This window comes from Pyrenophora tritici-repentis, chromosome 10 (assembly GCF_003171515.1).
Source record: "Pyrenophora tritici-repentis strain M4 chromosome 10, whole genome shotgun sequence".
Classification (NCBI taxonomy): domain Eukaryota; kingdom Fungi; phylum Ascomycota; class Dothideomycetes; order Pleosporales; family Pleosporaceae; genus Pyrenophora; species Pyrenophora tritici-repentis.
The window spans coordinates 1,132,260-1,157,041 of record NC_089399.1 but is presented as its reverse complement, the minus strand read 5'-3'; the positions used below and the strand labels follow the sequence as shown (position 1 = coordinate 1,157,041).

Genomic DNA, 24,782 nt, shown 5'->3' with positions numbered 1-24,782 from the left:
ATTTCTCTGGTCGGCCCATAGTTATCGGCATATGACAAAGCATGCACTCGGCAACAGCTATCTTCCAGCGTTTTGGCCAAAAGCAAGATTCGATGGTCATTCATACTCTTCGATTGATGTAAACGCAGATGGAAGCTGGGCTTCCTCTTGGAGATTAGAGCATGCCAACGAATACACAGGAGCCTCGGAAAAGTCTCGAAAGAGTTGAGTAAATTGATTCATCGTATCTGCAGACTGATTCTTTCTTGTGTTCTCACGAGCCTCTACTCATGGTGCAAGAATATTGGCAGAAGCCAAGACTGCTTTTGCCACCCTGTCAATGTATTCCGTTGCCAGGGTGAAGTTACCCGCAGCAATAGCCTCTGTCACACCCGGATAGGTGACAGCAGCATAACCACTGTCGATACCAGGAGCAAAAATTTGGTGCTGGTAGAAGTCTCTTCCAGGAAGCCCGCCTTGGCTGATGAAACCGCGTCCAAAGTCCCGTGCCTTCAGGTTAAGCTGCCTGACCTGTAGCTTACTCTCCGAGCTAACCGCCATCTGTCGAGCTGTATTGAATTTCTGTGCCGCTTGCTGGAAGGTGGCAACCGCACCTTCAAGCTGAGAAAGATCGACTAGCCTAGTCGCATTTGCTGACGAGACATCTCGGTGAAGCCTTTCGAGCCACGCATGCATCTCCACCCCATAGTTCGAGGGCTCAAGCGGCACAACCTCGTCATCCACCAGTCGATACAGCATCAACGTGAGAAACTGCCCAATCGACTTGTGCATATCAAACTCCGGATCTGCAAACTTGGTCATCCAGTGAAAGCTATCAAAATTCGAATGCGTATGGTAGATGGGGTCGAGGGGCGTTCGCGTGGTACCTATATCGATAGCAGAAACTCCTGCGCGGTGAACAAAAGCCGTGTAATCACTTTGTGCGCCTAGAGGGTCGATTTCGCCAGCCTTCTCTTCCCAGATATCGTACATTGTGCGGTTTTGGCCATGTGGCCAGACCACCTTTCGCGCGGTCGAGGTGGTGAGGGCGTAGAGATCGGGCGTTGCACCAAAGTCGGGAACAGTGCCTGCGATTCCGACATCGATGTTCAGGTACGACACTACAGAGTCTTTGAGCCAGGGTGTATTTTCTTCGACCCATTCGGTACTAGAGAGGGTCAACATGAGCTTTTCTGGGAAATGCATACGAGCATGTAGTGCTCACCTTCCTACTAGGCCGTATTCTTCGGCATCCCAGCTACAGAGCACGATGGTTCGCTTTGGCTTCCATCCAGTTTTCAGAAGAACGCCAATTGCATGTGATAACTCGATCAGAATTGCTGAACCGGAGTGAGGGTCCGCTGCACACGTGAGTGACTCTATCAATGCATGAAATTTTGCGCTGCTTACCAGCGCCACCAATCATCCACGAGTCGTGATGATTTCCAACAATGACTGCCTCGTCTTCGTTGGTACCATTAATAATTCCGATAGCATTATGTATCCAATTGATTTCATCTTGCATGATATTGCTCAGGGAAAGTGTAGCTTTGGATGGGCCAGTACTATACTCAACCCCATCAATCGCACCGACCCAATTCGCGCGACTAACGGCTTTCGCATCGACACCATGCCCATTCAACGCAACTAAAAGCGGTTTCGCCTCAACCCATGAGATAGGCAAGCTTGGAATACTAGGCACAGTTTTCTTCCCCATCCTCAGCACATCTTCTTTCGAAGGATATCCGGGCGTTGTGGGATCCCCTGGATACGTGCTAAGATCTACGACACTGCCTCTCTGAATACTGCTAGGGTTTCTTGCAGGACCTTCTGGGTAGGCAGCGTAGCTCTTCGCTGTCATGTTTCTATCGTCGACCGGGTCCGTGAAAATGACCACGCCGATCATACCAAATATCTGCGCATTCTTGACTTTGACACCCCGATATGGGCCACCATACTTGGCAAGCGCGATTTTACCCTTCAGGTCTATGCCGAGAGTTATAAGGCGTTTGAAGTCTTCTTGCGATGCCCTTCCTGTGTTGAGGTCAGCTTTGAGTGTATCTCGTATTCTTGAACGGGGATCACCTACCAACGTAGACGTACGTGGCGGACGCATTGCCGGAGCCTGAATATGCGTGGAACGCAGGCACCCTGTTGGTATATCCAGTAGTTTGGTCCTCCTCAACTATTTCCTCTTCCAGCGTTGCGTGATATGTGCTCCCGTTGCCATAGTCAAGCGCGATTGATCTGTGGACAGGATAGTCAAGATAAACGTCTATATCCACGGGTCAGTTCAAACGTTCAGACCCATGATTTGCTCTAGCGAACAGCGTACGATAGCTATCCAATCTAGTATCAAACCCATTTTTGGCCCACTTCTCGGCAGTCCATTTCGGCACCGCGTCGCTTTCGCCAGCGAGATTTCTCCTATGGGCTGCGCTGATTGTAAGTGATCTGTGCTTTGCGTGTCAGGGGCAAAGTGTTTCTTACTGTAGTAACTCGACCATGATGCTATCGACGTGTTATCGAAGGATGCCACCAATAATTCTTCATTGGGAGTCAGGATCGGTGGGAAGACGGGCGTGGTGTCGCGGCGTTGCAAATGGCGGTCATGATGACGGAATAGGTTCGGTTTGTTGCAGTCGCATGCATGAACAGTGCTCGAAGCGAGCAGGGCCAAGACCAGAAGCATGATGTTTACATTCGCGTATAATATTTCACAAGTCGTCCAACGTCGGTAGGACAGATGCTGTTATAAGTAGTGCCATGTGGCACCACATTGGTCAATGACGGGATCAAACAAGTCCCTGGTCGCGGTACTTTGTGCCAATATCGATTGTGCGGGGTCTTATAAACAGCCATGCTCATAATACACAGTTCTTAATCAGACGTCGGGGGTGATGTCATGCTAAACTGCCTCCTTGCTCGAATGAGCATCTTCCTAGTTGCTCGCATTGGTATCACAGAAAAACAAACAAGAGAGTACATGGCACGATTCTGGGACGAAACCAAATGTGCTCTGGTGTGTTTGTAATTTATGGTAAAGACTGGGAACAATGAATGACTCCGAACACAAAACGCAGATATCCCATGCAGCAGCTAAGCGCTGACCTCAACAGCAGCCACTTTGACATCGTTATTTCCCTTCTCCACAGTGACAGGCTTCGCCCTGTAGACATCAGTGTCATCCTCCTGCATGCCTCCCAGTAACAAAGAACTTGGGGCAGCTGCCTGATCCGCAGGCGACGCAAGGAACGCCATAAACTTCTCGTCATGCCACTGACGCGAAGTAACGTACCTGCCTTCGCTATCTTGAAACATGGTCTCATCCTCGGCACGGAGAAAGTATGCAACCGAGTAACGGTGCTCCGTGTAGTCGTATGGTACAACACGGTGGATGCATGACTGGAAGGTGTGTTCGCTAGCAAATCGTAGAGAATCGCCGACGTTGATGATGGCCTGACCTCGCTTGGGCTCGACAAAGCCGAACTCCTTGGTACCAGGTGGGCGGATCTGAAGACCCCATTGCTCAGTGAAGAGAATAGTGAGCGAGCTGATATCCGTGTGCTTCTGGTGACCGACGTTGCCATCTTTAGAAGGGTTAGATGGAATGTAGTGCATCATGGACAAGGTGCTGGTCGAAGGGCGATGGTTGCGATGCAAATTCTCGAAGCGCTTCGTGCCTGTGAGACCGGAAGCTGTGGAGAGAGCTGCCAAGATGGCTTTGCCAATGATGTTATTGCCAGAGATGGCGTTCTCGAGGGTCTTTAGGTCGGTACTATTCTTGATGTTGCGTGGAATGTGGGGAGATTCGCGCTGAATCTCATCACGCGAGACCTTGACCATTTCATAGCCGTCTCTTGTGTCCTCGAGTACTCCATTTCGCGAGCCAACAGGTTCGTATCTTATTTGTTCTCAGTAATGTTACTTTTGCAATGATATATGAAATCCGCTTAACTTACCCAAGATGAGGGGAGATGAGTCCGTATTCGTTCTTGACTTCGATGGGAGCTTCGAAGAACCGATGCATGAGCTTCAATAACTCTTGGTGGTCGTCGATGAAGCGACGCCCATCGACATTGTTCAGGTCAAGGTAGAAGAAACCTTCGTCTTTGCAGCACTGGAGAAGCTTGTCGAGCTCGGCAGGTTCTTGTGAAAGGATGGCCGAGAAGTCGATGGTTTCCATATCGTAAACTGGGACCTGTTTCCCATTCCACTCAACCCTACCGGTGACCTCTGTCAAAGGAGCCATGATATTAGCTCAGGCGATGAATGCTTATGAGAGACCGTGGGAGTATTGGAATTGAAAACGTTGATAGTCTGTTACCAGTGTTCTTGCGCTCCTTCGTGCTTTATACAATGCTCAACTATAGGGTTCTCTAACATTATGCAAGCTGTACATCTGATTATTCGTTGATTGACCTTCGGCACGATCTGTTTCTTCCCAGATACAGATATGCGCGTAGATTGAAGCTTGTTGCTCTTCTCTCGAATCTACACGAGGGGTATCTCTTACCCCGCATCCTGTATAGTTACTTTGCTTGCGACGAGATCGGCATATACTGGCGATGATGCAGCTTTAATGGCTGGCTATTGCACTGACCAACGGTCTGGTCCACCTGTCAATCGGCCTACTTGCTCTTGCCCCCACATATTTTCCTTTACAAGTGCATCGAGAGAAGATATATTATGCCTATAAATGAGGTGCACTAGTGCGTTCGTTGTTCATACGTGATTTGGCTAAACCCCAAGGTCAGAGTGCCGGCGCATCTCCGCGATGATGACATGGTAAGCTGTCTTGTATTGGGAACTGCCATTAGCAAGCTCATGTATAGTAATTTGGAAGTATTCATGAGTAGTATCAACCGTAGTATCGGGAGCTGGGCAACAACTGCCGTAAATGAAGTTACGACTGGTGGGGCTTCCGCGGGGGTCGCAACAACCGGAGCTCTCGACTGACTACCGAGCATGCATTCGTTTAAACCCCGGAGTTATACACGTATTGACTTGTAGAACTCTATCTCGAGCTATCACGGGACATGATGGTACCTAGGTTTGGGAAACCTGCGGAGAAACCTACGTTATGATCTGGGACTTGCTGGTGATAGACGGATTTATCGTTGTTAGTAAGCCAACGATGGCATGCAAAGTAGCCAGAGCTGTGTGATGATAGTTCCGGAGCTGGATGGATAGCTGTCGCGGTTGCAGGTTGCAGTCACTCAGCCACGGGCCTCGTCTTGTCTCCCTTCCACCCGCCAAGCACCCTAACCCTAATTCACACTAGCGCCCATAGCTCAGACCTGCAACTAACCCACTTCTATCACCTTCAACTTCCCCAGACAACCTTGAATTTCGACATTCAACTCCGCTCTCAACAAAGCTGGACTTGAATCCATCGACTACCTGCGTCGCAAGAACTTTTCAATCCCTAAGAGGAAAAAGCTACCATCACGCATTGAAAGAGCTAGCAGCACGGGGACAAAGATGAATCAAAACTTCAAGGGCGAGCCGGATCGAGATGATATCCGAATGCTGGAGAATCTGCGCAACCAGCTGGTACCTATGATTAAAAAAATGGATCGCCTGCAAGGGGAGATGGAATTCAAGCTGAATCGGGGAGAGGTAGTTGACTGGTAAGTGAGATTACAAATATGGCGGTCTGAAACTAGCTTGTGAGGTTTACCCTATTGACCTCGTGTCGCTCAATTGATCTTTCTATGATCTTGCATGCTCTACATCCGGCCTTTGATGTTATTAGTCATGTTACTACCTGCTGTATCGCTTCTATTGTTATGGTCTATCTATCACACTCGACGTTGCCATGCTTATATTCAGGATATCAGCGCTAATAGACGGATAGGCCACAAATTCACCGCATAACCACAGTAGTGACATCCTATCTAACCTCAATCCACCAACACATAAGTGGTGGGTATCGTCATCAGTCCAAGCTTGTCACCCAAAAGCACCGCATTCCTTCCAAAGATGCCAAGGGAAACATCGTCCTCGATGCATCCGGCAAGGAGGTCCTTGTTGACCGCGACATTCGCCGAAGAATCGCTACGACACAAGCTCTACCGACCAACACTAGCAGATTTGAAGCCCTCCATCCGTTTCCAAATCCGCTATTTCCGATGAATGCAGGTGGTGGTATGGCAGCGGGTATGGCGGGCACATTGCTAAGAAAGAGACTGGAGCCGATGGAGGAAGGATGGGTCGAAGAGAGGATCCGAAAGGCGAGCGAGTGGGTTTATGTACCAGAAGAGTGGGGAATCGAGCCGAAAAAGCCTGACGCGGCGGCTATTAAGCAGACAGAGGACGAAGACGAGGATGAGGTTCCTGAATCGGAACGCCTAGACTCCGAAGCGATACCAACGACGCGAGTCAAGGATGCACTTTCCGCGGACGATATCAAGAAACTTTGGCAGCACGCCCATCAGGAGGTATTCGATATGAAGTATCTCCGACAGCTGTATCCGAAAAGCTATCCAGCTGAAGACGCGCAGGATTTGAATGAAGAGGAGGAAGAGGAAGAGGAGGGTGATGAGGACGAAGAAGAGGACGACGAAGAGTTTGAAGACGTCATGGATACCTCAGGCGGCCAGGAAGCAGTGACAGAGGACATTGCGAAGCCGAAGGTGGTAAAGAAGAAGGTTGTGTCGGGGAAGCTGCCTGTGCATCAGCCTGTAGAAGGAGTGCCGGTGCTTTCGATGGGGTATGTGTATGGATTTGCGGAATCCGGCGAGAAATAGAAAGCAGGTAGTGAGACATTAGCATTGGGTGGCGCCGATGGATTCAGGCGGGCGTAGGGCATGTGCTAGCATCTTTCAATTCGATCTTCCATCTTAGGCAAGGAGGATATTGATGATTCCTGTGTATGACACCCTAGTACTACACAGTAACAGCGACCTGAACTATCCTCACCCAGGCCTGAAGCCGTACATAATGACCAGATACATTCCCTTTAGCATGCGTCTTTCCAGCTCTGTCACGACTATATGCCCGCCTCCTGGAATAGCCTGCGAGAGTTGACGTCCGAACGTAACTCTACAGTTGTCATCGTCGTCGTTATAGAGGCTGTTGTGCTTGCTGTCTCTCGAAACATGGTCCTTGACCACGATCCAGCCTTTGTTCCTCTTCTGTCCTTGTGCCGCTTTATTCCAGACTGACCTTGCACCATTGCCGATACACAACTAGCTCTGTGCGCGCAAGGTTTGTGGGAAACCGCTTAGTATTCGGTTTACATGGCATCGGGCGGGTCGGAGTTGGAGGCTCTGGAGAGGGGCGGGTCGTCGGCCATGTCGGAAGGAGGTGCGGAATCTGCGGGGGTGAATATAGGTAAGTGTCGTTGTTTTTGCTCTGGTCCCTTGCGATAAGGTTATGACGACTACTTCGCAGTGAGGCTGTTCAATGATAAGTTAGCTGTCCTGGTGGGGTAACTTAGCTACAGGTAGCGGCCAGGATTGCGCCGACGCGTCGCGACTGCCGTGTCCAGTGGCCGCCTCGCCAGCTCACACGACGATGCATGTTATCTCTGGACCTCGGGACCAACCTCGGTGGAGGCCTTCAGAATTACCCCATCAAGTATCGTCTACAGTTGATGCGCGTGTGGAAGGTGGAGTGCCGCGACCAAAGCGGCAGTTGCATGCGAAATACTAGGAGCGTGTCGCGGGGTCGATCCAGGTTACTAACGTTACCGTTGTCCCGCGGGCTTCATCAGCACTACGCTACATATCTCCAACCTATAGATAAAAGGTCGCCTCCTCGATATGTTCCGGCTCTACTCCAATATTGCTAGAGCGTCAGTTCGTTCTTGTCCACCACTTCACTCGGCCATCTCAACCCCCAGAGTGCATAGAACAAGCCACAATCCAATTTGGAGATACTATAGTACAACGAACAACATGTCTGATCTCTTTGTCGAACTTACAGCACCCAATGGTCGCAAATACCGTCAACCCAGAGGTCTTTTCATCAACAATGAATTTGTCAAATCCAAGTCTGGAGAGACTATCAGTACGATAAACCCTAGGTACACATCCTCATATGACCTTCACACGCGGCTGTTCATTAACGTCAATCAGTGATGAGAAAGAGATTGCTTCCGTCTACGCAGCTGGCCCAGAAGATGTTAACGACGCTGTGGCAGCAGCTCGAAAAGCATTCAACGACCCATCATGGCGAGACATGGACACCAGTGATCGAGGTGACCTGCTTTACAAGCTTGCACAGTTGATTGACCAACACAAGGAGACACTTGCTACCATTGAGACTTGGGACAATGGAAAGCCGTATTCTGTTGCCCTGAACGACGACTTGACGGGCGTTATTGCTGTTATCAAATACTACGCTGGATTTGCGAACAAAATTCACGGAACAGTTATCGATACCTCACCACGTAAGCTCGCATATATTGTTCGAGAGCCACTTGGTGTCTGTGGGCAAATCATTCCGTAAGAGTCCATCCTTCATTTATTCAGACCGTACTGATCAACCTAGATGGAACTTCCCCCTATTAATGGCAGCTTGGAAACTAGGACCCGCGCTTTGCACCGGTAACACAATCGTCATGAAGGCTGCCGAACAGACACCCCTCTCTATATTGTACCTTGCCACACTCATCAAGGAAGCTGGCTTCCCTCCTGGTGTGGTCAACCTTCTCAACGGAGATGGTAGGAAAGCTGGTGCCACGCTGGCCCAACACCCTGACGTCGACAAGATTGCGTTTACTGGGTCTACAGCCACTGGAAAGGAGATTATGAAGATGGCTTCTGTCAACATGAAGAACATCACGCTTGAGACAGGTGGCAAATCGCCGCTAGTAATATTTGAAGATGCAGACCTGGCACAGGCTGTGAAATGGGCGCACACGGGCATCATGTAGGTATTTTCAGATTTGGCTTGATATCACACTAACACGGCATAGGTACAATCAGGGTCAAGTCTGCTGTGCAACATCGAGAATCCTGGTGCAAGAGGGCATCTATGACAAATTTGTCGAAGCCTTCAAGGAGTGCGTTAAGAATACCTCGGTGGTTGGAGACCCCTTCAAGGATGGTACATTCCAAGGTCCCCAGGTTACCAAAGCACAGTACGACCGCGTCCTGTCTTACATTGAGTCCGGCAAATCCGAGGGCGCAACTCTTATATCTGGTGGCGAGCCACACAAGAACGCAGGCGGCAAGGGCTTCTACATCTCGCCTACCATCTTCACAAACGTAAAGGATTCGATGAAGATTTTCCGCGAGGAGGTGTTTGGCCCATTTGTTGCCATCAGCTCATTCAAAGAGGAGGAGGAGGCAATCAGGCGCGCCAACGACACCACCTACGGTCTTGGAGCAGCTGTGTTCACTGAGAACATCACCAAAGCCCACCGTGTTGCCAGGCGTATTGAAGCAGGCATGGTATGGATCAACTCAAGCAATGACACAGATATTCGAGTTCCTTTCGGAGGTGTGAAGCAGAGTGGTATTGGAAGGGAGCTGGGCGAGGCTGGGCTGGAGGCATACACCAACAAGAAGGTATGCTTATACAAACAGAAAGAATATTATGCGTTCGCTAACACGACAACCAGGCTGTCCACGTCAACCTTGGAACCAAGCTATAAAACGCAGGGCACACGGAATAGTATGAGAAATATAAAATGTGGCATCATGGGCCGTGGGTATCTGGTCACATGGGCATCCAAGAACTCCGCCCTTGGCGCCATGGCCTGGGCGACTGACGTGATGATGGGTCGCGGGTGGAGAAAGCTACCGGTTCCGGTACATAAGACCTATGAAGACGTATTTTGGTGTAACTTAAGCCCCACGGTGAGACAACTTGACACAAGGAATATGCAGATACGTAGGCAGATTGTATCCGATGCCCCTTGGGCTGCAAAGCAACAAAAATTGAAGAAAAAAAAATTGCCTCACCGGCGGGACTTTTGGTCATATATGGCGCATGCACACGCTTGGGCGCGGGCGGAGGAGGACCGCAGAGGCACTCGTGCTCTGGTGAGGCGCACCGAGTCGCCAGGGCTTAGCCGTGCCTGTTCGTTTCCATAGTTTCTGGATGGACTGGTAACGGTGGGCCCATGATGCGGTTTGTGGGGTTGAGGCACGGCAGAGCTGCGAGCTGCGAGCCTGAGATGCAGTTTGCAGCCCGTTCCACGAGTAGTATCGCGGTGCTGCTGGCGAGACGCGTGCGGGTGGAGGGGCGGATTGCTTTGTGTTCGGGTTTGTGACCTTGTCATCCTTGTCGTGCTTGTCCGTATCTTGGCAGGCGTTTCTCTCCAACTTTGCTGCTGTGTGTGGCGCACTGTCCCATCCCCTCTGCACTCTGACTGTCGCTGTCGCCGTCGCCGTCGCTGTTTGCTATACCCTTCGTCTCGGTCCGCTCCAGGTTGTTGTTATCGCATCGACCTCGCGGCTGTCTGGGCTTACGGCTAGGCTGCGCTCGTTCACCCCGCTAGCACAGCACCCAACGCTGCTACCTACCTAGCTACTCATCGGTCCGTAGAGCCCGAACGAGGCCAGCTCGCCCACGACCGTCATTGCCAACGCCGCCAACGCGCTGGAACCAGACTAGAGTTTGCGGCTGACAGTGCAACTTAATCCCCGCCCTGCCTGCATAGCCCACCAGCGAACGGCTTTCACCGTCACCACAACTAGCAAGTCTGAGCACTGCCCGCCTATCGTGAGTCGCCACAAACCGTCTGCAGCACGCATACCACCGATCTGGCGCGCACGCTGGAAGACCACCACTCCCCCGTCGCCGAGCCCAGCCTCGTCCGCCAGACCAAGAGGCAGACAACGACAGTGCCGACGGAGGCACGATTCCTTGCTTTTCTCGCCCGCCTGTACCGACCACCCTAACGTCGCCGCATCGCCTGCCCTGCCTCCTGCCTGCTACGTAGCATATATACTTCACAAGACAGCGTGACTGCCGTTGGCGTCATCGCTTGTGGCCATAGGGAAGGAGCAGTCGTCGACCCTTCGCACGCCTTCCAGCTGCCACCGCCGCCTTCCCAACTCAGACCCGGCACAAACACGGCTTCAGCAAAGCATAGATAGCCACTACACACTCCTGCATACGCTCGCTTAGTACATCACCCACACCATGGGCAACCAGCAGTCTAGCAACAAGGACAAAAAGGCCGACAAGGCCGGGAACGACGGTGTCCCACTCGGTCGCGAGTACTACCGCTCTTTTGAGCGATCCGACACTAAAGAGTCCACACGCTCGCTGCGCAACTCGCTCAGGAATAAGATTCCAGGGACGGGCAAGTCTGAAAGCCCACGAAACTCTGTTGCCGGCCTCCCCGACGCCAACGGCAAGACAGACAAGATAGACGCAGCTTCGGGCAAGTCCAAAGGAGGATCGCGGAGGAACTCGATCGCTTCAACTTCAGTCCCAGCTGAACCAGCACCGGAGACGGCAGACAAGGTCGAAGCCACCGCAGATGACGACGACCAACCGCCGCCCTCGCCAGTCCATGGCGCAACACTTGGAACAGGCCATGAAGGCGTGAGCAAGGCTCAGCGAACTGGCGAAGTTGACCACGTCTCTGATGTGCCGCCGACAGGGGTGGCACAACCCTTGGCTTCTGCCCAGCCGGGAGAGTCGATTCTGCAAAGGAAAGATCAGCCAATTCCAAGGCTTCCAGAACCTCCAGCAGCTACTGATGGTTCAGGCTCGCCTATGGAGATCAGCGCGCTCAAGTCAATGGATCTGGATGACATGATTCAGCGACTACTCGACGCAGCCTATGCTGGCAAGGTCACCAAGACTGTCAGCTTGAAAAATGCTGAGATATTCGCCATTTGCTCAGCCGCCCGAGAAGTCTTCCTCAGCCAGCCCGCACTGCTCGAACTATCACCGCCTGTGAAGATTGTCGGCGATATCCATGGACAGTACACCGACCTAATCCGCATGTTCGAGATGTGCGGATTCCCACCCAACTCCAACTATCTCTTCCTCGGCGATTACGTAGACCGCGGCAAACAGAGCTTAGAGACGATTCTCCTCTTGCTCTGCTACAAGCTCAAGTTCCCCGAGAACTTTTTCCTCCTCCGCGGCAACCACGAATGCGCCAACGTCACACGTGTATATGGCTTCTACGACGAGTGCAAGAGACGGTGCAACATCAAGGTTTGGAAAGCCTTTGTGGACACCTTCAACACGCTTCCCATCGCGGCCATCGTGGCACAAAAGATCTTCTGCGTGCACGGCGGTCTGTCTCCCAGTCTGTCTCACATGGACGATATTAGACAAATTGCACGACCTACGGACGTACCAGACTACGGTCTACTGAACGACCTGTTATGGAGTGACCCTGCGGACATGGAAAATGACTGGGAGTCCAACGAACGAGGCGTCAGTTACTGCTTTGGAAAGAAGGTCATTATGGAGTTTTTGGCGCGACACGACTTTGATCTTGTGTGCAGAGCCCACATGGTTGTAGAAGATGGCTATGAATTCTTCACAGACAGAGTCTTGGTCACTGTGTTTTCAGCACCTAACGTAAGCCCACCGAAACTCACAAGCCGAAACTATTGCTGACAACCTATAGTACTGCGGCGAATTTGACAATTGGGGCGCCGTCATGTCCGTTTCGGGAGAACTGCTCTGCAGTTTTGAGCTGCTTAAACCACTGGACTCTAGCGCACTCAAGAGTCATATCAAGAAGAGCAGGAACAAGCGTCAAAGCATGCTCAACTCACCAGTACGTATCGCATCTGAAGCTTACTGGATTTTTGATGATTCAGGGCTATCTACTTCATGTTTAGCAGTACTGACTTTGGCTTGTAGCCCGCACACTATGCACCTCAAAGTTACTAATCTCGTACTTTGGTGTAGGATGCCGATAGTATTTCGTACTCTGAATCTCCAATCATCGCAAGGGCCACAAGTGTGTCACGAGTGCAAGAGTCAGTTGAACCTGACGACGCTGCAATGATAGATGACCCAGAGAAACGCAGCCTTGCCCAAAGGTTGCGGCGTGTGCGAAGGAAACCAGGTTCGGAACACTTGGGTAGCCAAGAGGACGGTCCTGCGGTACCACCATCGCGGAGATATGGCCACAACAGAGCAAATACATGGGCAACTAATTGGAACGAAACAACTACATTACCTCGGAGCGGTAGCGCACCACTTTTGCGAAACATACATCGGCATGATGCCGGGCGGCGAAACCACGATCTAGAGAAGAGGCGGGCGATGTGGGAGTCCACACTCCCTCCAGTTCTATCGGACCACATTGGCTACTTCTCAACCGGGCACAATCTAGATCGCGTGAGCCCTGACAGAAAGCCATGAGCAGTAGCCTTTGCGAAACATCGATATTCGGCGAATCCGCCTTGTTTACGTCACGTGTTACCGGTTCATGCACCTTTTCACGACATTTCCGCTTCTTTCCACTGTTTCGATAATTTATTTTTCTACTATTATCTTCTTTACTTACACGTTTTTGCACCGATCGGCGTCGGCGTTGTCGGGGCAGGAACACTGAGTCAACTCACTGGCGGCCACTTTCTCCTTTCTGATTGGAGCATCCTGTGGCTTTCCCTTTATTGTGGTACTGACGGATGTTGGTGGATGTATAGCATACCATGTGCGCATTGTTATGTTGCACGTTTGTATACGCTGTTCACATGATGGCGAGGAAGGGATCGCATTTTAATTATACATATCTTGATGGTCCAAGCATGATGTCTCCCCGCAAACTCTATGTGTGCTGATTTATAATGATTTCAAATGTGGATATGTTGCTAATTTGTCTCCTATCTAGATGAAGCAGGGCTAGGTGGTAACTCCCCTTTAGCCCAATGTACCGGCTCAAGCCCGAGCACATATTCCATCAAACCCCCATTCTCGAAGACGTCTCGCCAGCTTACCCATGGTTTATCCCATGCCTTGCCGTTTACTTTCAAACTCTGTACGTAAGGAGATGTGTTGCGATCGGTTGAGCCAGTAGTGGTGACGGTGAGTGTCTTCCCATTCGCAAGGTCGAGGGTAAGTGAGGGGAACCAAGGGGAAAGAATAAGGAAGGTGGTCTGGCCGGTAAGAGGGTAGAGGCCTATGATCTGCCACTATTGCAACCGTTAATATCCGTCCCTCTCTAAACAGAGGAAACCAAGACGAGAAGCGTGATATACACACCAAAAGATCCGACTCCATGGCCCCAGCATCCGAATTTCCCGGCAAACCCCCCTCCCAGGCATTATACAACCTCCCAATCCCCCGACTACGGTTCACACTTCTCCACTGCTCATCCTGCACGAAATTATACAAATAAGGCGTCGTAAAGCTAGGCTCATTTCCAGCCTTGAAGAACCCCAGCTCGAAAATCTTATTTAGACGATCTACAAACACCGCGTCGCCGCCTACCCGTCGCTTCAGTTCTGCAACGTCGTGAATGGCGTTCATACTGTAGATCCAACTGTTGTCTTCATAGTACGCATCGGCCCAGTAGCAGCCCCCACACGACGCCGGGTCCTGCGGTACAAACGCCCCGTTTGCAAGGCGAGGCACGAGGAAGCCCGTGTGGTTGTGAGATGTAGCCGCTGGATTCCAGTGGTTACGCCAATTGCGTGAGCGATTGAGATACTTTGACAATTCTGCTGTTTTCCCCAACCCGGAAGCGACTTGGTGGAGGGCAAAGTCATTTGTGGAGTACTCTACCGCTCGGGAGACGGCGCGTGAGAAGCGTGGGGTTATGTAGCCGTATGTGTGCCAATCTGGTAGTGCGCCGCGGCCTTCTTTGGTCGAGGAGTCAGGGGCTTGTAGGTCGTGGTTGTTGGGGGGTACGACTTCTGCGTCTGTGAGCATGGCGGAGAATCCGTCGGTCCAGTTTATGGCACCTCGGACGCCCTTGATGTAGGCGTCGGCGAGGACGTTGTCGCCGTTTGAGCCTCCTTGTACTCGGCCATTGTAGTTTGAGGATCGTGCGTCGGGCATGAAGCCGGCGTGACGCCAGGTGTCGATGAGGGAACGGATGAAGGTTTCGTAGGCGGTGGGTTGGAGGATATGGAAGAGCGGTGTGTGGCAGCGGTGCGTATCCCAGAGAGTGAAGATATCATCGTAGTAGGGTTCTCCGGTGTTCCAGGCGGGATTCTCGCCGGTGCGGTTAGAGGGGATGAGAAACATCCCATAAAGGGAACTGTAGAGCAGTTGTAGGTCATCTAAGTTGATGGATGAGACTTGAACTTTGCTCAAGACTTCGACGTCCCATGTCTTCTTTGCCGCGTCAGCAAGTTCCACGATTTTTTTGTTTTCAGTGATCTCTTCGAGGTTTGCGCAAGCCTTTGAGGGAGAGATGAAGGATATGCCAACACGAGACATGACTTTAGATTCGGAAAACGTGAAAACGCCACCAAGTCGTGCAGACCCAAATGCTGGAGTGCTCAATCTACTAGCGTTACCGTTGAAGGTCCATGACTGAGAAGGTCGCTTGTTGAACTTTCCGCAAAAGTAGATTGTCCAGTCGGGCGAGAGATTCCATCCGTTATTGTATATGCCTGACCCCTCATAGTACCCATCTTGATGAATGATGAATTTACCACCCGCGTAATGTTGCTCCCAGCCTAAGCCTCTGAAACTAGACAGTACGTGCGAAACATCTATCACGATAGAAGATGCAGTACCATTCGGGAAAGAGTACGAGTACAACCCAGCATGTTCAGTGGCACTCAACTCCACCGTCACTCCGTTTGCCAGTGAAGACTTGTAGTATCCAACGCTTCCTTGATCTGGTACTCGCCGGGGCTGAGATAGATCAGCCAGTGGATCTAGAACGTCCCCGACTACTGGCATCTGTGACACTACACCATATTTTGGCGCACCGCCAGTTCCAGATTCGTGCATCATGCTGAAGCCGAAGATGTTGCCCGATGGAAGGTATCCGGAGTATGCATCCGTCCTGCCATCGTGCACGTCGGGCCCCAACTTCACCATTGCAAAGGGCGCAGCAACGACGCCAGGGAATCTGTTACCACCGCCTTTCGTTCCTTGACTGCTGTATCTCAATAACATTTCCACGGAGGAAGATTTTGGACTTACAATACATTGACATATTGGCTGTAGTTGCTCTGCGCTTGTACGAACTCGAAAAAGAAGACTGATAAACACACCAAGATACCCATGAGTAGACACGAACTCGCAACCAAAGCCATGTTCACTGTCCCTGAATCAGAACAAAAGTAGTAAAAGATATTTCCCCTGAGAAAAGCGGCAACATTCGCTTTTTCAATTTTCAATGTAAGCAATACAGCAGAAATGTGGCAATCGGATACTGCCAACTCGTGTCCTACTTAGGTCCCAAAGTCACCCATTAGCTTCAACGTAAATAGCCACGGCCCACATACCCAGATTGAAGGTAGTCCAACAAAGACTAGCGGATTTCACAGTGCGTAAACGGTAAAGTCTAGTGTGTGGCTAATCCTGTGGCTATGTTTGCTGTCTGAGCTGTTCGATCTAGTAACGTTCCAAGAAAGGGGGATGGAAAAGCAAGGAAAATTATCAACGTTTAGAATTAAGAAAGAACAGCAAGAATTACCGTCTACCTTCTTTATGGAGTTTCTGCATGATTACATTGAATTGCTGCGGGGTGTATGCAATGTATTGGATTCTGGCCAATGACAGTTCGCAGATCAACCATGTGAGCGATTGTGAGCGATTTGTGCTCCATGCCTACAAGGCATCTTCAAGGAAGTTATTAAGTGACGTAGATATCATGTGAATGGAAAGTTAGCGTGGGACAGTACAAACACTGTGTTTTGAAGCCGTGTACTGACGTGATTACGCGGTGATTTCGAGTCGTCGGATAAACTTTGTCAGATCGAGGACTTGTACGATTTGATCTGAATATATCTGCCTGGTTTGGGTACATTGCCTCTAGATCGTTGTTGTCTCGGAAGAAACCGGGAGTTGTTGTATACACGAAAAGACCTTGGACATACTTTTACATCCTTCAGCCCAGGCCGGTGGACTCTCAGGCTCTGTGGCTGCAGTAGAGATCCTAGAGCTCCAGACCGTTATGGAAACACTGCATGATGAATATCGCCACCTACACGGAACAGGGATGTTGTTTCGCCGCAGTGCGATTGACTGGGAATAAAAGTGAGGTGTGTTGTTGACTCATGGTACATGAAGGGTGTGTCGTGTAATTGGAACAGCAAAACTAAATCGTTAGTATTGTTGTGGCAGAGCTGACAATGGTTCAAGTGTAGATTGAATGGAGAATTGAGGAGAGCTCTGTAGTTGATTTCCGGGGTCGAAGAAGTGGAAAGATTAAACGCTGGAGCTGTCGATCGTATCATACTGCATACTAATCAGAATGCCCGTGAGATGGCTCTGAGAAATTGCTGCATAGAGTATTTATAATTAGCAAACGAAAAATGAGCTGGCCGATGAAACAAATAAGGTACTCAGTCTCCAACACCGAATCTGGTGCGTGTCCTCGCGAGGTCCCGGTTGTATTCATGCTGTATTTGTGTTGGCGCCGATATCACAGTATGTTCGAGTATGCTGAGCTCTTGTGCGATTTGGCGGTGTTTCTCTGCTTTGCGTTTCTTGTACTCAGTGGGGAAGGAGGCTGTGCCGCTAGTCAAAGGCACTGATGACGCCGACCACCTCTAGTCCAGACATGGTAGATCAACCACTCGAACAGTATTTGTGAGAAAATTCCTCAATCTTTTACAAGAGGCGGAGAAAACCCATAGCTTGTGTTCACAGTAGTCCAATTAGCCGTGATTTTCATCACGAAGGTAGAATGCTTGGAAGTTTTCACGGTGCCTATTCATTCCATTGTCTAGACAATTTATGCAGGCTGCAGTAGTTGAGCTCAGCTTCAAGCGCCCATTTGATTTATGGCCTGCGTCATTCCTGCGATAAGGCGTCTTTTTCTCTTGTCAATCAGAATACACCTTCCTAACTTTCTCTTGCGGCTTCCTCATGGTCACCCACATCAGCTCACGTTCACTTACACTTTCCTCATTCATCTTCTCTCCCCCGCGCAACAAGCTAGGGAACTTATGAGGTGAATTCCGCATGCTTCTGTCACTTTTAATTCCCTCTTCATTCTATCAACGTCTCACTTCCAGGAGTGTATTCTTCAACCTTTGCCATTCGTCTTCCGCAAAACAGCTGGCAATACGTTGCCGTCACCCAACAACACGCAAAAGAACATCCCTGTTCAAAATCAAAAGCCGCTATCCTCTCCAAAGGTAGGCTAGCCTGACAGTATCTCGGTCATTGCTAACTCGCCCGTAGAGCAAGATGGTAGAGTTGAAACCCACCACGACGCGCCTGCCATACGCTCAGTCGAACCCATCAGCTCCTAAAGCCGCACACGTTCACGCCCCGAAGGCCACAAAAATTTCTGCTCGCGCCCCTGGTCATCCTACAACGCTCAAGCAGACAACGACTTCTACTGGCGCCTCCAAAACTCTGCCCTCGTACCCTCGCTCGGGTTCGCCTGATTCTGAAAAACGCTCAAGATGTCGACATCATGCTCGTTGGGATATGGTACCAAGTGCAAAGTGGTGCAAGGTGCACCAAGGGAGTAAGTGCACTGATCCAGTCCATTTCTTCCAGCAGCCTCGAAGGCTGCGTCAATAGTTATTTAAATCTACCAGCGAAACCCATAATCTTTGCCTGTTCGCTTTGTGGAACTACCTGTTGCTCTCCATGTCAAAAGAAATTCACAAGTCATTCGAGCTCGTGATACCTGGGAAAGAGGCCTGGCCAGCCGGGCTACATTCCTCCTGGAACCTATGGGTTCACTGCTGCTGATTACCGCTACCTTGAGTCACTTTAAGTCAAGGGAATTTGGCACCAAAGGGGATACAGAATATCAGGGCAGAGTTATTCATGTAGCTATACTTCTACATTCGCTACCACGCACATCAGATCAGGTAGCCAGTCATACAGATAGCACAACCTGCAGTTCAAGATTCTATACACATTGTGACTATAAAAGGACTCCAACAACTATATGCACGTCCACATCCTATTTATGCCTTAGGCAGCGATCTTGTCTCCATACTCAACTACATTCCCCGCATCTGTTCTCGGTACAAGTATACTCCTCAAGATGCAAAGCTTGCCGTTCTCTGGGCACACCTTGTCCCTGTTGAGCTGCTTATCCACCGGTCCCGTCGGCCCTCCAGCGAACTTGGCCTGACCAAACAAGACGACCTGTCTCTGATCACTTGTCAGGTACTGTTCATCACCCCATCTGCCCCTCCAGTCCAACCATGCTGTCGGAGCCGCACCGTCATAAGCAGAGAACTGCGTCGTTTTTGCGTCGAACTTGTAATACCACGCACTCTGCAACGGGTCCCACAACGTGCCCTTATCCGTATAATCCTCCAGCACGCCGCCCGGTAGGTTTAAGTTGGGAATGGTATGATCGTGTGTACCAGAAATGGCATAGTTTGCATGCGAGCCCTTTGCCGAATAGGCAATAGGTCTATCACCCGACTTCTCGACGGTCGGGTAGCGAAACGCTTGACCGTTCGCGTGCTGCGAGTACCAGATGCTTTGGGGCTCGCCATTCAGGAAACGCACCATTGTGTGTTCCCAGTCGCCAACATGGTTGCCTGTACTATGGTCAGTGGCGCGCAGCCGAAATACTAAGGGAAAGTACCAAAGTTCAAAGCACTCCAGCCGAGGACCTCCCCGCCATAGTTGTATGCGCTGAAGTACATATAGAATGCGTCTACGTTACCGTTGCCCTTGTCATTTACAATGATAGCAGCGGTTATTGCGCCGTCTGTCTTTCCTTGAGCGTTTGGCTTGGTGCCTTTGATCCAGGCGGGGTCTTTGGTCACGTCGTCGTTTGAGGTGAGCCACACGTCGCTGCCCATTTGGTTGAGGTTCGAAGTTGTCAGAGGTTTAGAGGGGCCAGGGACTTCAGTAAAGTTCACACGGGGTGTGGTGTTGTCGAGGAAGGTCTGGATGTCTGTTGGGAAATATGTTTCTGTAGAATGGAGGTACACGACTGGGGCTGAAGGTTGTTAGGGACATTGTGTCTTTGGCCAGTAAGACCAAAAGTACGTACCATATTTGAGTACATAGTCAGGAACATTGCTTGGTGCCTGCCTCTGCGTGAGCGGCGCGCTGCTCACAAAAGACACTGTGAGTGCAGAGATGGTGACGAGTGATTTGAAGCCCATGATACCGGTTTACACGCAAAACTCGGTCGATGGTTCAAAACACCAATTTAATGATATTGCGTCTTCTTATACCACACAGCACAGCCTATGGTCAGCTGTGCCATCTGGCCCCATCCCACCTCAGCCTCGCATACAAACAAGAAAAGCCAGGTCTGTTCATCCTATGCTCCTTCCGCTCTCTGTTAAAACTTGAACGCCCGACCAATCTCCACGCATGCCTCACCAAACACCTACCATTCGTCTCTGCGCCTTCGGACCATATCTTAGCCCCCCTGCGCATACTCGGAAAACCCGATAGCACGTGCAGCCCATGTTCCAGAAATGATCCTTCAAGGCTCGCACGTTGGAGACAGGACGGGTCAGGCGTAGCCGAGAAGGTTTGTGAGGTGCAAACTAATAATATGGGTGCGTAGCGCACATGTTTGCCCAGGTGGTTGTCGAACGCTAATGCGAGGTCGGATGTGGCGATCTGTGGGTACAGGGGTGATGGGGAGGTTGATAGGATAGAGGGGAGAGTGATCCGCGAACGTGTTCGGAATGAGAAAACGTTATTGGCAGGGGGTTTGTCGTGCCTGAAAAGTCGCTGCATGCACTTTGGGAAGGAGGAGAAAGCAATATGCCGGCTGCAGGCTTGGGAGAAGCGCCATGTGGGGAAGCGGTGTGGTGATTGGACCTTTGGTATCAGCTGGCTAATCGAGAGCTGTGTGGTATGTCAACTACCATTGCTTCGGAGTCGAATAAACTGGGCTTGAGTTGAGCAAAAGACCTCAAATGCTGTCCTCCTGTTCGAGCCTCGTGCCAAGGTGGCGGCACGTGGCTGGTTTTATTATATCGTACAAGCAGCCTCTAGAATACAAATGTTCGCGCATACTTGCGGTCCATGTCCTCGTACTCGTCTTTCAACATCTTGCTTCTCAGCTTGTTCAGCCTGAGTGTGACACCTTCTTCTTCGCCCTCCAGATTCTCCACATCCTCATCCAGCCCCTTTGTTCCTCTGATCTTCCACACCAAGCCTGTTAGACCTCCACTCTTGGCTTGAGATTGCTTCTCTTTGGCTTCCGCCGCTAGATAAGTCATAATCTTTCCCCAAGACTCTAGACCTACCTCCTCGCACTGTTCACACTTTTTGCGGATGTCTTCCTTGGCACGAATGGAGTCGAGAGATTGGGCAAGTTTAGATGTCGACACGGCGTCGCGCACCCATGAGAGGCCTTGTTGGCGTTGAGTCGAAGATGAACCAGCTGTCGCAAAGAGGATTTCGCCAATATAGTTCTTCAATGCAGCTTCCTCGCAGCGGTCAGTCTCCTTGCGCAGAAGAGGTTCATCGCCAGAAGGCGGGACAGGAGGGTAGTCTGGCTCTTTGAGGAGACTGATCAAGGTGCCAATTAGACTGGAGTCCTTTTGAGTAACGACCGTAGGAATATAAGCTTCATCTGCACCGAGACGTGCGCGAAGCAGGGAGATGAAGATTGGAAGTGCGGATGTGATTCGCCTTTGCTCTGCCAAAAAGGTCGCCAAGTTGGTGGCGGCATAGATGATGTTTGGTGTCACCGCCTCTTTTGGCGCTGTAGCGGATAAAATGCCAGTCTCTCGATCGACGACGGCTGAGGGCTCGGGCGTTGGTAGACCTGCGATAGCAATGTCTAGTGCCCACCGGTACATCTCTTCAGCTGAGTCAGGTAGTGTCCTGAAACTAAGCCAGTCGGCATAGCCCAACGCAGCTGAAAGTCTTTGGTAAGTGGTGAAACCCTTGGAGGTTATGATCTTGAGGTAGAACGTCTCCGGTGCCTCAGCAGCAGGCACACGGTGGTCCGCATCTGGTGGTTCCGGCATGCCGGGTAGTACAGTCTTTGGTCGTTTGTTCGTAGGGGACTGGATGAATTCTGGTGCCCACACGTTTCGCCTCCATCTGTCCGTCACCCACCCGTCTAGTCGTTCTGCGGCGGTCGCCATACCCATGAGCACTTCATAGTATCCTTGCCGCCATTCCTCGCTCTTCGCCGATATATCAAAGCCTGCCTTGCCTAGTCCGGGCACCAGTATGCCACCTTCTTCTTGCTCCTTGAGACCTGCTCCATCTTGATTGGGATTCTCTAGCCTCTTCAGCGCATATTCCAGCTCGGAGTAGACTCGGGCCCAGTTGGGAAACCCCTCCTCCTCATTGTTCTCAGGGACCTGCCACCATTTGCCCCTCCGAAAGCGGAACCTTGTGATCAGACTCCACTCATGTGGCGAGGGGAATGCGCGCTCTTGCTGTTCGCTGAGGATGCCCAAACTTGCGATACTGAAGCACGACGTAAGCAAAAAGATGAGTATGCTATAGCGCACGCTCAGTTTTGCCGTCTCCTTTATGAATTTCTTGTGGTTCGCGCTGATGGAAAACAGACGTTGTAGTTGGCCATTGGAGAGAGGTTGGCCGGAGGGGTACAGAAAGGGTAGCTGTGGCCGCGGGGAGCCTGGTTGCGCGACGAGGAATTGGCGGGGGTGTCTATACGAAAATTGGCGCGGACTTGGGTGGTGCGACGGGCGAGTCTTTGGGGGCTGCAACGAGCCCTGTGGTAGCTTTATTCGATGTGCTGGAGGCCGCATTATCGCTTGCGACTAGATTGTTGCCTTTCAACACCCGTGTCTGTGGCCTGGCTCACGCGCCAAGGTGGATCTACCCCCACCGCCCGGCAGAAAAAGTTCAAGATCTCGGAATTTCGTCTCGCGACGCTACAACCTTAATTACAACATTTTTGCGCGCCCATCATGTCCAAATCCAAAGTTGATAAGCCTGAGAAGAAGCGCAAGCGCGATGTCGAGGTAGCAGAGGATGTACCCAAAAAGTCCAAAAAGTCTAAGAAGACCGAAGATACTCAGGATGCGCCCACGCCCGAAGCACCTGTAGTCGAAGTAGCGGAGGTGAAGAAGGACAAGAAGTCCAAAAAAGACAAGAAGGAGAAGAAGTCCAAGGACAATGTGGATATCTCAGCTGTTGAGGATGCCCTAGAGGACGCAAAGAAGAAGAAGGAAAAGAAGTCGAAAAAGTCCAAGAAGTCCAAGGATACCGACGCGTCTGAAGATGCACCGGCTGACGAGACTGAGCTCATTGAAGAGATGAAGACTTCGGAAAACTTCATCAATGTCAACGATGACGAGCCAATGCCTGACGCGACCGAGGATGCACCTGTCAAGGACAAGAAGAAGTCTAAGAAGGACAAGGACTCCAAGAAGTCCAAGAAGAGCAAAAAGGCTACTGAAGCCGAAGACACGGCCATGGAAGATGTAGAAGATACCCCGGCGGAGACGAACGGGGTAGATGTTGACTCCAAGGCTGCTAAGAAAGAGAAGAAGAAGGACAAGAAGGAGAAGAAAGAAAAGAAGACAAAGAAGACAAAGGAATCCGAGTCCAACGGGGACGTCCTCACGGAAGATACAGCCGCAGAGGCCGAAATGGGCGAGGAGGTAGAAGTGGAGGGAGAAGAAGCCCAGGCCGCAGTCGAAGCCAACCAAGGCCGCTTCATCGTCTTTGTTGGTACGTTTAACACACAAGCCACCACATCACTCTCGCTAATCTCCCTCTCCAGGCAACCTCCCTTACAGCGCCACAAAAGAGGAGATTGAGAAGCACTTTGAGAAGATCAAGCCTTCGGAAATTCGTCTACGTACATACAAGGGCACAGAAAAATTCATGGGTACATGTTTTGTCGAGTTCGACCGCTACGACCGCATGGTGACGTGCTTGAAGAAGTACCATCACTCAGTCTTTCCCGATCCAAAGAAGAAGGAGGGCAGGAAGATCAACGTTGAACTTAGGTATGTCATTTCCGTTTAGTATAATGTTACGCTTGGCAGATTGGCGTACAAGAAGCTAATACAATGACAGTGCCGGAGGCGGCGGCAACAGCGAAACTCGAAAGACCAAGATTGCGGCCAAGAACGAAAAACTGCACGACGAGCGTGCCCGTGATCGCATAAAGGAAGCCGAAGTCAGTATGAAACAGAGAGAGCGCAAGGAGAAGAAGGAAGCCAAATCCGGCAAAAAGGCGGACAAGAAGGAGGAAGAGCCTGCAGCTGAGAAGCCGTCTGAGGCGGAGACTTTTGGTATGAACCCGGCTAGGTTGGCTATGATGCAGGGTCCTGCGGTCCCGCATAGGTCGAGGTATTAGACTTGTCATTCAAGTGGTGCTAGACAAAAGGGGGGGTTGTGCCTGGGGATCTAAGTGGCAACCTTTCTTAAAATCTGGCTGAACTGTGTAGATGGTTGAGCATAGTGTTGAATAATGAAAAGATGAACTTGGAAAATGGCTAGCATATGGTTATCACATTTATGCTCCATCTGTTCTTGTTTATTATGCAGACATACGAGAGTGATATGACTGCTGAGCATCTGGCATACAAACAATTGACGATTCAAGTTAGCACTACATAGGATTGAGGAGACAGGGTCCCTTGTGGGGTTCTGATTCCCGATCCCGCGCGGCCCGAAATGCACCGACCGCGGCTTGCATCGCAACTTTTTTGTGATGCCTAGCACGCCTGTTCTCAACGCCATTGCCGCACAACCCCACGATTCTGAGCAACGGTAAACGTGCAATCTGATTTTTTCGATACGACATCACCTAAACGACAATTGGCAATCGCTACTTTGGCTTCGGG

General features: G+C 50.8%; 11 protein-coding genes across 11 annotated transcripts; 6 read left to right on the top strand and 5 right to left on the bottom strand.

The window, feature by feature from the left end:
- Positions 1-267: 267 nt before the first annotated feature.
- On the bottom strand, positions 268-2,671 carry PtrM4_042720 (N-acetylated-alpha-linked acidic dipeptidase 2; the record flags this gene model as incomplete). Its single annotated transcript, XM_001937414.1, has 6 exons — positions 268-1,147; positions 1,205-1,340; positions 1,390-2,013; positions 2,069-2,254; positions 2,315-2,413; positions 2,470-2,671. The coding sequence occupies 6 exons, from the start codon at positions 2,669-2,671 to the stop codon at positions 268-270; spliced, it is 2,127 nt and encodes a 708-aa protein (XP_001937449.1).
- Positions 2,672-3,078: 407 nt separating this feature from the next.
- On the bottom strand, positions 3,079-4,231 carry PtrM4_042710 (putative 2og-fe oxygenase superfamily protein; the record flags this gene model as incomplete). Its single annotated transcript, XM_066104462.1, has 2 exons — positions 3,079-3,883; positions 3,942-4,231. 2 exons carry the CDS (start codon positions 4,229-4,231, stop codon positions 3,079-3,081), a joined length of 1,095 nt encoding a protein of 364 aa, XP_065959026.1.
- A 1,232-nt stretch (positions 4,232-5,463) lies between these two features.
- On the top strand, positions 5,464-6,492 carry PtrM4_042700 (uncharacterized protein; the record flags this gene model as incomplete). The annotated part of the gene is made up of 3 exons (XM_066104461.1): positions 5,464-5,612; positions 5,840-6,436; positions 6,486-6,492. The coding sequence occupies 3 exons, from the start codon at positions 5,464-5,466 to the stop codon at positions 6,490-6,492; spliced, it is 753 nt and encodes a 250-aa protein (XP_065959025.1).
- Positions 6,493-6,563: 71 nt separating this feature from the next.
- Positions 6,564-6,731, top strand: PtrM4_042690 (uncharacterized protein; the record flags this gene model as incomplete). Its single annotated transcript, XM_066104460.1, has 1 exon — positions 6,564-6,731. The coding sequence occupies one exon, from the start codon at positions 6,564-6,566 to the stop codon at positions 6,729-6,731; it is 168 nt and encodes a 55-aa protein (XP_065959024.1).
- A 1,152-nt stretch (positions 6,732-7,883) lies between these two features.
- PtrM4_042680 (PutA, NAD-dependent aldehyde dehydrogenase) lies at positions 7,884-9,586 on the top strand (the record flags this gene model as incomplete). Its single annotated transcript, XM_001937417.1, has 5 exons — positions 7,884-8,011; positions 8,064-8,432; positions 8,479-8,859; positions 8,906-9,500; positions 9,554-9,586. The coding sequence occupies 5 exons, from the start codon at positions 7,884-7,886 to the stop codon at positions 9,584-9,586; spliced, it is 1,506 nt and encodes a 501-aa protein (XP_001937452.1).
- A 1,496-nt stretch (positions 9,587-11,082) lies between these two features.
- On the top strand, positions 11,083-12,804 carry PtrM4_042670 (ApaH, Diadenosine tetraphosphatase and related serine-threonine protein phosphatase; the record flags this gene model as incomplete). Its single annotated transcript, XM_066104459.1, has 3 exons — positions 11,083-12,486; positions 12,536-12,688; positions 12,775-12,804. The coding sequence occupies 3 exons, from the start codon at positions 11,083-11,085 to the stop codon at positions 12,802-12,804; spliced, it is 1,587 nt and encodes a 528-aa protein (XP_065959023.1).
- A 941-nt stretch (positions 12,805-13,745) lies between these two features.
- On the bottom strand, positions 13,746-16,136 carry PtrM4_042660 (putative alpha-1,2-mannosidase; the record flags this gene model as incomplete). The annotated part of the gene is made up of 3 exons (XM_001937419.2): positions 13,746-14,054; positions 14,125-15,976; positions 16,024-16,136. 3 exons carry the CDS (start codon positions 16,134-16,136, stop codon positions 13,746-13,748), a joined length of 2,274 nt encoding a protein of 757 aa, XP_001937454.1.
- A 2,104-nt stretch (positions 16,137-18,240) lies between these two features.
- On the top strand, positions 18,241-18,590 carry PtrM4_042650 (uncharacterized protein; the record flags this gene model as incomplete). Its single annotated transcript, XM_066104458.1, has 2 exons — positions 18,241-18,526; positions 18,583-18,590. The coding sequence occupies 2 exons, from the start codon at positions 18,241-18,243 to the stop codon at positions 18,588-18,590; spliced, it is 294 nt and encodes a 97-aa protein (XP_065959022.1).
- Positions 18,591-18,984: 394 nt separating this feature from the next.
- PtrM4_042640 (DUF946 domain containing protein) lies at positions 18,985-20,141 on the bottom strand (the record flags this gene model as incomplete). The annotated part of the gene is made up of 3 exons (XM_001937421.1): positions 18,985-19,565; positions 19,613-19,972; positions 20,027-20,141. The coding sequence occupies 3 exons, from the start codon at positions 20,139-20,141 to the stop codon at positions 18,985-18,987; spliced, it is 1,056 nt and encodes a 351-aa protein (XP_001937456.1).
- Positions 20,142-20,987: 846 nt separating this feature from the next.
- PtrM4_042630 (uncharacterized protein) lies at positions 20,988-22,730 on the bottom strand (the record flags this gene model as incomplete). The annotated part of the gene is made up of 1 exon (XM_001937422.1): positions 20,988-22,730. One exon carries the CDS (start codon positions 22,728-22,730, stop codon positions 20,988-20,990), a length of 1,743 nt encoding a protein of 580 aa, XP_001937457.1.
- Positions 22,731-22,892: 162 nt separating this feature from the next.
- Positions 22,893-24,292, top strand: PtrM4_042620 (RNA-binding protein (RRM domain); the record flags this gene model as incomplete). The annotated part of the gene is made up of 4 exons (XM_066104457.1): positions 22,893-23,102; positions 23,187-23,658; positions 23,711-23,939; positions 24,010-24,292. 4 exons carry the CDS (start codon positions 22,893-22,895, stop codon positions 24,290-24,292), a joined length of 1,194 nt encoding a protein of 397 aa, XP_065959021.1.
- Between the last annotated feature and the right edge of the window lie 490 nt (positions 24,293-24,782).